Source organism: Pipra filicauda, unplaced genomic scaffold, assembly GCF_003945595.2.
Source record: "Pipra filicauda isolate LSUMZ 115617 unplaced genomic scaffold, ASM394559v2 scaffold205_size1947385_pilon, whole genome shotgun sequence".
Taxonomy (NCBI): domain Eukaryota; kingdom Metazoa; phylum Chordata; class Aves; order Passeriformes; family Pipridae; genus Pipra; species Pipra filicauda.
Window position 1 is genome coordinate 1374208 of NW_024104316.1, and position 13290 is coordinate 1387497.

A 13290-nucleotide genomic window follows, 5' to 3' on the forward strand; every position below is an offset into this window, starting at 1 on the left:
CCGCATCCGGGCATTGGGGCGGCAGCAGACTTGAGCCCTCCCCCCTCGCTTCCTCACACGGTCCCCACACGGCAGCAGAAATAGAAGCGATATAAATGGCAGCCCTATAAATAACCCCAAAGCACGCGGCAGGGAGCTCGTCCCAGCCCAGCACTGGCCTCAGCCCACGCAAAGCCAAGGCTTGGGCTGCCTTCGCTGTGCCCCGGGAATCCCAAATGCCAGCTCCCTGCATGCCATGGGTCTGCCAGGGTCCTGTCCTTTAGGTCTGTGCCATGGCAGGAGCTCCAATGCACCCGCTGAACCTCAGCTACGGGCACAAGCTGGAGCCCAGCCTGATGACATCTCTGCGGGGCATCCCTATGCTCATCCAGCTCCTCACGCCCAGTGGACAATGTCCACCTCAGGCACCCTGCTGCAACCCAGGCTGTGGATTCCTGGGCAAAGCAGGAGGCCAGGAGCCTCAGGCAAGGCTTGGGAAAAGATACTCCTGTCCCCACCACTGTGCTCACTGCAGATCAACAGTTGCACCCCAGCACCTCTCAGCTGCCCACCCTGACACCTCTCACCACTGGCCCTGTTCCCACGCTCAAACCCATCATGCCATGTCCTCCACGGGGGCTCAGCCACCACCACGCCAGGGATACCACCATGCCACCACGGCTGCTCTCCACCCAGGGGTCCACAGCGATGCATCAGAGACCCCCACAAGCCGAGAGCAGGCAACGCCGCTGGTGACAGACTGGTGACAAGCCCTGCACTGCCGGATTTTGCACAGCGTCACAGACTCATGTCCCAACCCTGCCCAAGGGACGCAGCGAGGCCACCAGCCAGGAGACAGGTCCTTGGCCAATATGGGGTTTATAAGATGGCCGGGACTTCCCAGTGCCCTTGGGAGTCTCCTCTGGGAATGTGGCAAGGGTAAAACCCTCTGACGCTGTTTGCGCGCCCTGGGATGGCCGGAGGCGCAGCAGGGAAAGGGTTAATGGTGCGAGGCCTTCCCAAGCACTTCTTGGCAGGCTGGGAAGGGCTGGGAGACAGGAGGATCGGGCCAGCAACAAAGCGAGATCTGTCTCATTAATTCCTCCGAGCATTCCTCCCTCCGTCACCCTGGAGGAGGAGGCAGCACCCAGCTGACATGGTGCACCCAGGTCCCTCCGGAGCCCCCCCGGGTCCCGCCTGGGCGCAGGGGTGGCATGGGGGGAGATGGGTGCAGCCTCTCCCACGGGATCCATGGCTCTGGCGTCCCGCAGGCGCTCGGGCACGGCCCTATATGGGCACGGGCAGCTTCCCCGCCGCCCGCCGTACCCCTGCCCATACTCCTGCCTGGAGTCCCAGGGGATTCGGGGCAGGACACGGCTCATACCACCAGCGTCATCCCAAACCCGGGAGGGAAAGAGCGGCAGGAGGAGCTGATACACCCCGGACCGGGTCTGGGGGGCACTGGGTGACACTGGGGGGTGCTGGACCCGATATCCCACTGTCAGTCGGCTCCTTCTCCGGCCACGGTGCCGGCCCTGCCGCGGGGTGCGGAGCTGCCCCCCAGCCCGCAGTGGGGCGGCGGAGCGGATCCCCGTGTCCGTGTCCCCATGCCCGTGTCCCCGTGTCCCAGTCCCCGTGTCCGTGTGCCCGTGCCCCCTCCCGCCGTGCCCGGACACCCCCTGCCCCGGGGCGCCCACCGGGGCGGGGGCAGCGGCGGCTCGGGCGGGCGGGCGGCGGCTTGCGGCGACGTGGCCCCCCCAAGGGTGTAGCCCTGCTAAAGCCACCAACCCCGCTCCCCCCGACCCCCCCGCGACCGCGGGGTGCGGAGCTGCGGGTGGCACTCACATGTCCCAGGAGAGGCGGGGGGCGAGGCGCGGGGCGAGAGCGGGCCTGGCTCGGTGCATCCCCTTTGTTCCACTCCCATGGACGGGAGCAAGCGGGGAGTTCGTGCAGGCTCTTGGCAGCGCCCACCCCGGCTCTCTCCATGGAAACGCGGGAGCCATGTGATTTCGGCAGGAAACCACGGCCCAGCCAGCGCCATTGGCGGCTGCATGGCCGGGAGCGCCTCCCTCCCCGAGGAGACCGCAGCCACCACCGCCACCATCGCCACTGACACCGCCACTGACACCACCAACACCGCCCCTGCCACGGCCGCCGCGGCCCTGCGGGGGTTCCGGCCCTCCCGGACCACCAGCATCCCCCGAGGGTCCGCCAGCCCCACCAAGAGTCGGAGCAGGATCCCACCTCCCCCGGCGCGAGGGGTGCGGGATCAGCCCAGCTTGCTTGGCCCTGGGCTCTTTGCCGTCCTGCGCGCACACAGTGCCCGCAGCCCTCCCTGCCAGAACAGCAATGGCTGGAGCCCCCCTCTCCTCCCTCAGCCCCTCTCTCCCTCCACGAGGGCCAGCACAGCCTCCCAAGCTTCAGCGCTCCCTGACAGCCCCCGAGCGTGTTGCACAGCCCGGCAGCGAAGTGATGTGACCAAGGCTGTGCAGTTAGTCCGTGGCAGAGGGAACCCCCAAACACCCTTGGTCCCAGCTCTCCAGTACCCAGCACCCCCCTGCACCTTCTGAGCCTGACTGAGCCGAGCTGCGCTCAAAGCAAGTCCACCCTGGGAGAGCAGAGTATTGGCGCTGATCCACGTTCCCCATCCCACCAGCCTCCAGCCTCCACTGGGAAGGAGTAGAGGAGTGCTCCCAGTGTCCCCAGCTAAGGGACAGGTGGCCCCAGTGCAAATGCAGACTGTCACCCCAGGGATGCCACAGTTACACGGTGCTGCTTCCACAACTGCCAGTGCAGGTCCTAAACCTCGACACCTCTGAGCATCCCTGAAGGCGGAGAGAAGAGTAAGCCACACTTCCCCACCACCATACCTGTTGGGGGAATGCTCCCTGCTCCTCTCCTTTCTCCCAAGCCCATCTTTTTCCTACCTGTCCTAGATCCTGTTGAGTCGACCCAGTTTTAAATGGGACTGATGCCTCTGCAGCCCCGGTGAGACATCCTCCACGCAAGGACGAGACAGCACGGTGCTCCCGCCAGCCCTGTGAGGCAGAAACACTAATTAGACCATTGCCAGGTCTCAGAGCTCAGCAGAGTAGGGCAATATCAGTGACAAGGAAATCACTGCACCACTGTCACTCTCCTGGGGCCACACCGAGGAGCAGAGCACTGCTGTAAAGGTTGCTAAGTGAGAACCAGGGTGTCCCAGTCCTCTGGGCTGGCCTGGTTACAGGGAAGGAGAAGTGATGCAAAGATGGGAGAGAGGACAGCAGGTCCTGAGGCCAATGAGGAAAAGCCAAACCAAAGGGCCAACGAAGAAAGGCAGCAAGAGTGGATCCACCCAGGCAGATGGTTGATTAGTCACAGAATGGTTTGGGTTGAAAGGGACTTTAAAGACCATCCTGTTTCAACCACCCTGCCATGGGCAGGGACACCTTCCACTAGGCCAGGTTGCCCCAAGCCCCATCCAACCTGGCCTTGAACACTTCCAGGGATGGGACAGCCCCAGCTTCTTTGGGTGATCTATGCCAGTGCCTCCCTCACCAGCCTCACAGGGAATAATTTCTTCCAAATATCCAATCTAACCAGAAGGAAGGAAGGAGAAAAAAGAAAAACAGGAAAGAAAAGAAAAAGAAAGAAAGAAAAGAAAAAAGAAAAGAAGAAAAAGAAAAGAGAAAAGAAAAGAAAAGAAAAGAAAAGAAAAGAAAAGAAAAGAAAAGAAAAGAAAAGAAAAGAAAAGAAAAGAAAAGAAAAGAAAAGAAAAGAAAAAAAAAAGAAAATTTTCAGTTGAAAGTGACCTGCAAGGATCATCTGGGCCAACTTCCTGAGCACTTCAGGTCTGACCCAAAATCAAATGCCTCTGACAAGCACTGACAGGCTTGGGCCATCAACCACCTCTCCAGGAAGCCTGTTCCAGTGTTTGACCACCTTCTCAGTAAAGACTTGGGGTGCCTGGAGGTGGACTGACCACACCACCACATTTCGCTTACCTATGCACCACCATCCCAAGGCAAAGCCCCATTCCTGGCTGTTGCTGGGATGGGGAGCAGCTGTATCCCTGCAGACATCAGGAGAGGGGACCTGGCCAGGCTGGGGCCGGCAGAGCTGCCTGCAGCACCCTCCTGTCAGCCACATGCCTGCCAGGCTGGGTCGTGGAGCCAAGCACTGCCCGTGCCAAGGCCAGGGCTGGCGCAACGCACCCGCTGTTCTGGGAGCTCGCTCAGCACAGACCAGCTTGGCAAACAAAAGCAAGGACAGGCTCCTGCCCGAGTTCCTGCAGCACCTCTGGCCTGCCTGCCCCTCAAAACTCCCTCCTGGCTTCATGGAGGCACCATGCCTGCTAGCTGACAGAGGTTAACCCTGCCAGCATGGATTTGCATACTCCTGGGTTAACTTTCCCAGCATGAATGCAGTTAATCTTGGCTTTTAACCCTTTCATTGTGGATATGGACACTCCTGGGTTAATCTTGCCAGCATGGATATGGATGGATACTCCTGAGTTAACCTTCCCAGCATGGATGAAGTTAATCTTGGTTTAACCCTTTCATTGTGGATATGGATACTCCTGGGTTAATCTTGCCAGCATGGATATGGATGGATACTCCTGGGTTAACCCTTCCAGTATGGATAAGGATACTCCTGTGTTAACCCTCACAGCATGGAGATGGTTACTCCTGGACTCTTGTCTCTGAAGGAGGTTTCCCTGCAGTCCCTGCCAGCACTGGGAAGCTGGATATTGGTGCAGGCAGGAGTTCCTGAGCACAAGGGCACCCTGTCTGAGAACCATCTGGCATTGCCCTGCTCCTCCCACCACAGGATTACACCTTTCCAGAGCCTGGTGACCCAGGACCACTCTAAGCACATTCCCCTCTCCCCCTGGCAGCTTCAGCAACCAGCCATGCCAGCTGCCTGCATCCGCCTGCCGCGGTGCAGAGGAAGGTCTGAGCCGTCGGCAGAGCCCCGCACCGCAGGTCTCTGCCCAAATTGCTCTTCTCACTGCAGGCTGGGCCTGGAGCCACGTCTTCCTCTCCCCTCTCTCTGGAGGGCTGGAGGCCAGCCCTTGGCTCCAGGCTGGAGCTGCTGCGTGCTCAGCATTCCTGCTCAGCGCTGGAGCAAGGCAGTACACACAGCCCAGGGCTCAGAGCCTTGCACTGGGACAGCCCCGTGTGCTGAGCACAGTGGGAGCCTGGCCATCGTCCCCACGAGCAGCCAAGGTGCCTCTGCTCCACAGAGCCTGCCACCATCCCTGCTGCCACCTTGGAGCAGGGCATCCCAGCACAGGGCTTCTCATCCTGCAAGGATGTGCGTTTTTGGGGAAGACAACCTGGGACAAAGCTAATGGAGCCAGGGCGGTGCTGATGCAGCATGAGCAATGTGAGCTGCCGCTCCAGCTGACTCACCGGAGCCCTGGCCACGCTCGGGAACTGGCCGGCAGCGCGGAAGGGCTGTGCTAGCAGGTCCTCTGAGCTCTGCTGGAAAACCTTCCCCGACGTGCCCGGGGCCAGCTGACGGCAGCAGCAGGCTGAGGCACAACCCTGACCCAGCCTGTCCCTTTCCATGGGGCAGAGTTGCCTGTCCCAGCACTCTGCCTGCCCACAGGGCCTGGAGAACGGAGGACAGGACACCCTCGGAGCGGCCACAAACCTGCTCGTGTTGGCCAGCACTGGGTGCTGGTCAGCTCTCCCAGACTCTGGCCAGCAAGCAGGAACAGGAGTCAGGGCTTTGCAGCAAAGCCAGGACATCCAGACTGGGACTGCATCAGGTTCAGCCCCAGCATAGGCTGAGGAGGGCAGGGAGCTGCAGAACGGTGCTAGTCCAGATTCTCTGGCCGTCAGCCAGCTGTCTCCTCTCTTAACTCCCTCTTCCACCCTGGGGAGGTGGCAGGCAGCATCTCCAACCCCCGTCCCTGCTCAGCCTGGGGGGCTGAACATCCCTTGGGGCCGCTCCACCTCTTGCAACAAGGCAGCCATGCCCACCTCAGCACAGCAGGAACCATCTCAGGCACACGCCCCAGGGATCACTCCAAAAGTATTCATGATTCACAATATTCCTACTGTCTCCTGGGACTGTCCAACACTGAGTAGAAAGGCTGAGGTCATGGGCAAGCCCAGAAACCAGCCCAGCTGAGCACATGTAGCCAGTGGCAGGGAGGGTGGCATGGCTGGACCACAGCACAGCTCAGGCATCAGCAGCCTGAGGATTCATCGTCGCAGCAGGTGAAGCAAAGCTCAGCCCATCCAGTTGGCTGTGCTACAAATATGTTGCCCCAAAGCTGGTGCATGTGAATATGGTCCTCCCTGAGCAGAGCAGCAGAACCCACACACACCCAGATCTGCTCCACTGCACCCAAGAGCAGAAAGTGAATCCATCTGGGAACAGCCAGTGGGCAACCACGTTGATCTCCCAGAGCGTGAAAGTTCTCCCTGCAGTGAGCACCAGCCTTCAGCAAAGCTCCCTCCCTTCCAAAGAAAACAACAGAGAAAACGCTGGGATGGGGATTAAGGAAATGAAACCAGCTTCAAGGATAGGAAGTGCTGTAATATCTCCTCTCCCCGCTGGCCTGCAGCTCTCCCAGCCCCAAGCCCACAGCACAGCACAGATCAACCCAAGGGGAAATCACGTGCTGGAGAGTGCCTTGAATAACCGGGAGGTTTCTGAGTGATCCCTGCTCCCAGGATGGGAACAGACACCCGAGCTCCCAGACTGCCACCATACTCTCTCCATCCCTGTGGCAGAGAAGATGCAGGGAGACCTCCTGACACCACAAGCCACACTCTGCTCCTGAGGCTGGCACATGGGATGGCATCTCAGGAGCTTTGCTCTCATAGAATCATGGAATCATTAGGGTTGGACAAGACCTCTAAGATCATCAAGTCCAACCATTAATCCAGCACTGCCAAGCCTGCCACTAAACAGGCCCCCATGTCCCCACATGCCACATCCATGTGTTTTTTCCACCACTTCCCTGGTCATCCTGCACCTCTTCTGCCTGTCTTGAGCTGCTGGTCCAAACTAGTCCCCAGTGTGAAGGGTGTCCCTGGAGGAAAGCAGATGCAGCCAAACAGGTAGACCGGGGATAAAACCAGCTGCTAAAAGCCCCCAGTGGGGCAGGGGTAGGAGAGTGGGGGTGACACGCTGATAACAGGGATCCTCCCCACCCGAGTGATGCCCCCCTGAGCAGGACCCATCCTGGCTCTCTGTCGTGCCTCTAGCACACGTGTGGATGCCACCAGCCCCAGGCTGTGGCTCCAGCCTGTCTCTCCTGTATCTGTCACGTGTCCTGGCGCGCTGGGGCCAGCTCTGTTTACATGTGCAAGTCTCACATTCTCCTGCTGGGGATGAGTCAGGCTTCCCTCGACACCCCGCTGAGGTGGCGGTGTCAGGGCCCCAGCTGGCGTTCGCCTCCCACACGGCACAAGCGGGTGGATGCCAGGCTGGGGAATGGCTGGAAAGGGCTCGCACAGCTCTCTGCCTGCTTTGCATCCCGCTCAGAGCCATCTGCAGCGGCAGGGAAGGCGCTGGAGGCTGCAGCTCACTGCCAGGAAGCTCTCCCTGGCTCGGCTCCACCGGGTCAGCTTCCTTCCCCTCCACCCCACAGGCACGTCATGGCTCAGTGTGTGTGGGGGGGTCAAGCCCTGAGCAAGCCCCCAGCCCCCTCCTGAGGGTCTAGCTTGGGTGGGATGGCCAGGGTACTGCTGAGAAACCCGTGTGTCTGCAAAGCCTTGGGGTGCTGGGGTGTCTCCTGGGGTGCCACGGGGGGAAGGGTGGGGCTCCCCTGGATTTGGGACCCCCAGGGACAGAGGCTGGAGCTCGAAGGAGAAGCCAGCCCTCTTCCTGTCTGTGCATGGCCTGGAGATGCCGAGCTGGCGCTGGACTTGCAGGGGGGTGAGATGGGTGCCAGCTGCACGCCACTGCCCAGCCTGTGCACAGCAGTTTCCCCCGATGGGAACCAGCAGTCTGTCCTCACTAGAGGGTCCCCAGCTGAGCTGGGGTGAGATCAGCATCCCAGGAGGCAACAGACACCCCCAACCACATCCAGCTCCCCCTGCCTTTCCACTGCTCCCAGCCCTTGCTTTCTGCTCCTCTTTCCCACGTATCCCAGAGTCAGAAGAGCTGTCACTCTCCAGAGAGAGGCCTTTCCCCTTTGCTTTCAACTTTCCCAGGGTGTGAAAAAAGCCTCGAGGCTCCTCTTTGGATCCCCCCACCTGCGTCCCCCTCGCTGTGCCTGGGGCTGGGCTGGCTCCCTGCGAGCACAATAACCAGAAGTGTCCCGGAGCCGCTGGGAAGGAGCGATGTTCCCGGATGGTATGCAGCCCTGACAGCACTGGCTCTGCTTTAAAGGGTAACTTTATCCTGTAATAACAAACAAGAGCAGCCAAGTTCCTCCCCAGCGTCACTTCCCTGGCTCCGAGGAGAGGGACATGCAGGAGAGAGCTCATCGGAATGAGCTTGGATCTTTGTTTGTGCCATCACAGGGTCTAATTCCATTCCCTCGAGACAACAAGGGGGGAAAGATGCTCCAGGGGAGCAAGTCTGGTTCTGAACTGTGCATCGCAGCCATGTCACCCCGCACCCCTGACAAAGGCAGGGACACAAACCATGTGGCTAGAGGGGATGGGATAGGTACCTGCTGGTCTCCAGGGACATCCCAAATTCCCCGTGCCACTCACTGCATTTGAACGGACGCATTTGTGTGCTGACATGCTGGGGACTGAGGGGATGACCCCTCTAGTGATTCCTGTCCTGCAGGCAGCAGCAGGAAGCCTGCCCCAGCCCATGGCATGCCCTGGGCAGCTGAACCTCATTGCCATTTCCACAGCCCCCTCCTGCATGGTCACAGACAGGCACACTGGCACCTCGGCACAGTGCCAGCTTCAGGTGCAGCCACCCGAGAACTTGTTCTGGAAGAGCTGGAAATTCAGGCCCAGCTGGTGCCGTGGGACGGGCAGGGAGAGGCTGACCTGCTCCAAACCCCCAGCAGGACCCTGCAGAGCAGGACCAAGGGATCACTCCGGGCACTGCTGGGGGCAAAGGCGTGGGCAGAGCCCAGCTGTGGGAGGAAGGACGAGCACCTCACCGTGACCCAAGGGTGCACCCTCCTATGCTCCCAAACAGGGTTTTTTGAAGATCCATGTGCGTGGCTGTGCCAGGGCTCCAGGACACGGAGCAGACAAACCTCTGGTTTATTCTGGGGGTGCACATGGGGCACGTGGTGGTCACATCAACATCTGTGATATATTTGCAGGGGAGGTGGAGCATCCCTGCATCACCCCATCAGGCTCAGCAGCTGGGTGACCAACCAGATGACCCACTGTGGTCCCTTCTAACCCGACAGATTCTGTGATTCTGTGACCTACCTCTGCTCCTGCATGGGCACTGATGCTCAGGAAAGGTGTCCCTTGGCGGTTGTCACCAGGGAGGGCACAGTCCAACCTGTGCTGATGGCACGCTGAGGGCCCCTCCCTGCCCAGAGAGAAGTGGGAGGCAATTTGGCAGAGTTCAGCTGCGTGAGAAGATGACAGTCTGGAAGAGGCTGCTGAGATGTCTGTCTGATATCCACTTCCTCAAGGAGTGGCAGGTAGCACCTCTGGAGATCCCGGGGTTCAATTAAACCCCAGCTCGTCAAACGAAGCGGGTGAAGTGACGCCGTTTTCTTCCTCAAGAGGGATTTCCTCCAAACCCTTTATCAGGTGCTTGGCTTAAGTCTGTGCAAAGCTGGTAAAGCTGCTGCCTCCATGGTGCCTTCCCCCAGCAGAGCAGGGGGGACTTCCAGAGGAAGCACAAGGCAGGATCCGACCAACTAAAAGGGGGAAGAGAGAGGAAGGAGGGAAGCATCGGCATCTAAATCTTTCAGGGCCTCAGAGGTGACAATGCCAGTGTCCATCCTTTGCAAGAGGGGTTGTGGGAGACCCGTGGGAGACAACGTGGCTTGGGGAAGACGAGCCAGGGGGTACTGCTGGTCCCCAAGAAAGTAAAGCCTGGAGCAAGTTCCCAGTTTCAAACCATCCTCCCAAGGCACATGTGGAGCTTTCCTGGCTCTGGCTGATGGGAGTGCAGAGCATCAGGCCAGGCAGCAGTGGGTTAAAAGCTTGAGGTGGGACTTGGGAAGCTGCTTCCTCCCAGCTAACAATAACACAGCGAGGGAGAAGGGATGCACAGGGCTCTGCAGGGACCGATAGCGATGGAGCAACCCCAGCCCTGCAGCTGCAGCCATGCCAGAGGAAGCCTCAGCACATTATCTGCTGGTCCCACTTGGCTTCCTCAGCAGCCCTGGTGCTGCAGGGACTGGGACATTCTTCCTCCAGAGCCCCATTTCTTATGGACCCACGTTGGATCCCTGTACTTTGATGGCAGCCCTGGACCTCAGCACCCTCCCAGCACTTGCACTCACAGACAATCCAGCCTTCCCAGCATTAGTATTCTCCACTGCTGATGGCTCTGGGAATGGTCACCCACGGCTCTGAGCCCCAGGACCGCTGTACCACCCAGCACAGGAACGTCCCCATCCTGCTGCCCCGTCCCCCCACGCCACAGACGGTGCCCACACCTTGGCAGAAGGAAGTTTTGGCTGGAAGATGACTCCTGCCAAAGGGATCTCCAGGTCCTGGTGGAGGTCCCTGCAGTTCTGGTTGCCTCTGCTCCTGGTCCTTCCCTGGCCAGTGAAGATCTGCTGCACCTGGAGCTGCTGTGGCCGCCCGCCCTGGCCACGCTGGGTGGTGTCCCAGCACTTCCTCGTGTGCTGGCTGTTTGTGACCTGCCTTCTGCCTGCTGCTCCACCTCCACAGCTGCACTGCTGTCACAGGAGCAGCCCTTTTCCGTTCCCCGTTTCCGTTTTTCGACCCTCTCCTCCTGTAGCAGGCTTCGCCTTTCACAGGGGCTCTGCCCGCTGCCGTTTGCCCCACTTGGGCATGGGAGGGTCCCTCACAAAATGGGTCTTGCCCTGACCTTGGCAAGTCAGGTCAGGACTCTCCACGTCCTCACTGCTCCTGTCCCAAACCATGTACCTGCCCGACTCCAATTCCTGTGCAGTAAGACTTTGTCAGTGGTCTGGAAGAAGGCAGCTGGTGAAAGACCCTGGGAATTACGGGTCTTTCCCACCACTGAGGTCAATCCCTGGAGCCTGGAGAGCTGCTGGGCTCCCCAGAGCAGAGATGTTTGCCCCCAGATGCTACTATGGCTCCAGAGGGGCCGGTAGAGGCCTTCTGAGCTGCTCCGGGTGACAACTTCCCCACTCATGTTCCCTGGAAGTCCCCAGATGTGTTCCCGTGCCCTTGTGCAGCCCCAGGAAGGGTCCCCAGGGGTTGTTCAGCTTCCCCTGCTGCTGGACCCAACAGTCCCCTGTGGCAACACACTGGTCCAGTTGGCACCTGTGCTGCAGCTGCAGAATAGAGATGGACCAGCTGCTAAAAGCAGATGGATCCTAAATGACCCTTACTCTGTCCAAGCTTGCCTGTGCTCCCAAGGAATGGCTAGCTGGCAGAGCCAGCATTTCAAGTGTCCCCTGGGGCACTGTGCTGCACCCAGTGAGAGGACACAGGGCTGCGTGTTGCCATCGCAGTGGGCAGGGGGAACACTGAGGTCTGACACTGCCCAGAGCCAGGAAATAAGCCTGACACAAAGGGCAAAGCCAGCAAAAGGGAGGGAGAGGGGCAGGAAACATCCGACAGGGGAGGAAACGGGGAGATAACCATGAGCACAAACACGCAGAGCTCGTGCAGAGGAAAAGCCGACACCACTTGGCAAGCACTGGAGCAGGGAGACCTGCCCATCTGGCCTCTCACTGGAGAGACACCCTCACGGATCTACCAGCCTCCCAAGCTCAGCCAAAACCCCACTGCCACAGCAGGTGGGCAACCATCCTGTGTCACCTGCTCTGCAGACCCTCAGCCAAGCTGATGGAGCTTGTCCCAGCCTTCAGCAGTCCTGTTTCTCCCCATGTTCCCAAGGGAGCAGTTACATCCGTCTCGTGGGGCTGGCAATGCTCATGGAGGGGGGGGAACAACTACAAGCTGTCAGCAAACCACGGTGGGGTCCCTGGCATAGCTCATCTCCCAGGATCCAGCATGTGGCATGGGACAGAAGGGGGAAACATGGAGAGAGACGGGCCTGGAGCCAGCCCGTGGTGACTGGCTGGGCTCCAGCTGGCTTGTGTGGAGTAACTGGGGCAGGAGAATCTCTGCCAAGGGGCAGGGAGGGCACTCGGGGGAGGCTTGGCCGTGTCTCTGAGCCAGCACTGGGCTGAGCACAGCCATACAGAGGCAGGATCAGGCCCTTCACCCATGCTCCCGTCCCTCAGCCATTTCTCCCAAGGGATTTCCCTCCTCCTGCTGCCATCACAGCACTGATAGGGAGGTGCCCAGGTGGGCACTGACTCCTCTGGCCACAGATGTGAGCTGGGAAAGAGCAAAGACAAGTGAGCATTAGCATGGGAAATCACGTGGCTGGATCAGGTGGAAGAGCCCAGGTGGTTCAGAGCTCCCCTGAGGATGAAGCTGAGGCCAGTGTCTCCCTGCCAGGGAGCATCCATACAGCAGTTCCCCACAGTGCTGCTGGCAATGCTGTCTCCTGAGGGCCTTGGAAAGCACAGCATGGGCTTGGAACACACTGTGTTCCAAGTCAGCCTGGGCCCGAGGAACACACTGCCAGGCAGGGCTGGCATTAGCACCACACCAGGGATGGGGCAGTGGAGTACCAGCTCCAGAAGAGAAGTGGGACCCAGGTTGGATCCAGCTGTCCCAGCTCCTGCAACTGCTCCAAAAAGGACTTGCAAATCCATTACGGAAAGTGCCTGTGGAGTAAGGGACTCCCCTCTCCATCATGAACTTTACAGGGGTATCTTGCCTCTCCTCCTATCCATGGCTGGGCACCTGGAATGCTCAGGACCCCTAAGGATGGGGTACAAGGAGCCAGGGGGCTGAGCTCCCAGCTCTAGCAGTGCTGCCACCTCCAGCACAGGCTCCCCAGCCCAGCCTGGCAACACTCCATGCTTTCCCTTTCCCAGCCCTGAAAGTCTCGACCACCAAAATGCCACCGGCTTGGGAGGAACTAGAGCTGATGAGGAAGGAAAACTCACCGGTGCCTGTGACTGACCAGGCTGCAGGGGCTGCTCTTGGAGTTTGTTGGGGCACAACTCACCTCTGTGGGCCCCTGGGACCTCCCTTCAGCTCAGAGCAGCTGATGACAAGGCAGACAGACAGCTAGGATCATAGGCTGGAAAAAGACCTCCAAGATCATCAAGTCCAACCATTAATCCCAGGCTGTTTTTCACAGGGGCTGGCTCCAGAGCAGAGACAGTCTCAGTGGGGACACTGCAGC

General features: G+C 59.7%; 1 protein-coding gene across 3 annotated transcripts in view; it reads right to left on the reverse strand.

Annotated features, from left to right (window-relative positions):
* Positions 1 to 10619, reverse strand: part of RIPOR1 (RHO family interacting cell polarization regulator 1) — a 33975-nt gene extending 23356 nt beyond the window's left edge. For 2 of the 3 annotated variants that reach the window (XM_039380849.1, XM_039380850.1), the window contains exon 1: positions 1825 to 2098. In XM_039380849.1, the coding sequence (XP_039236783.1) occupies positions 1825 to 2083 (259 nt within the window). In that variant the 5' untranslated portion in view covers positions 2084 to 2098. Of the gene's footprint in view, positions 1 to 1824; positions 2099 to 2906; positions 3018 to 9332; positions 9776 to 10522 lie in introns of those variants that run through there. The other variant, XM_039380851.1, reaches the window with a different exon arrangement.
* Positions 10620 to 13290: the final 2671 nt, after the last annotated feature.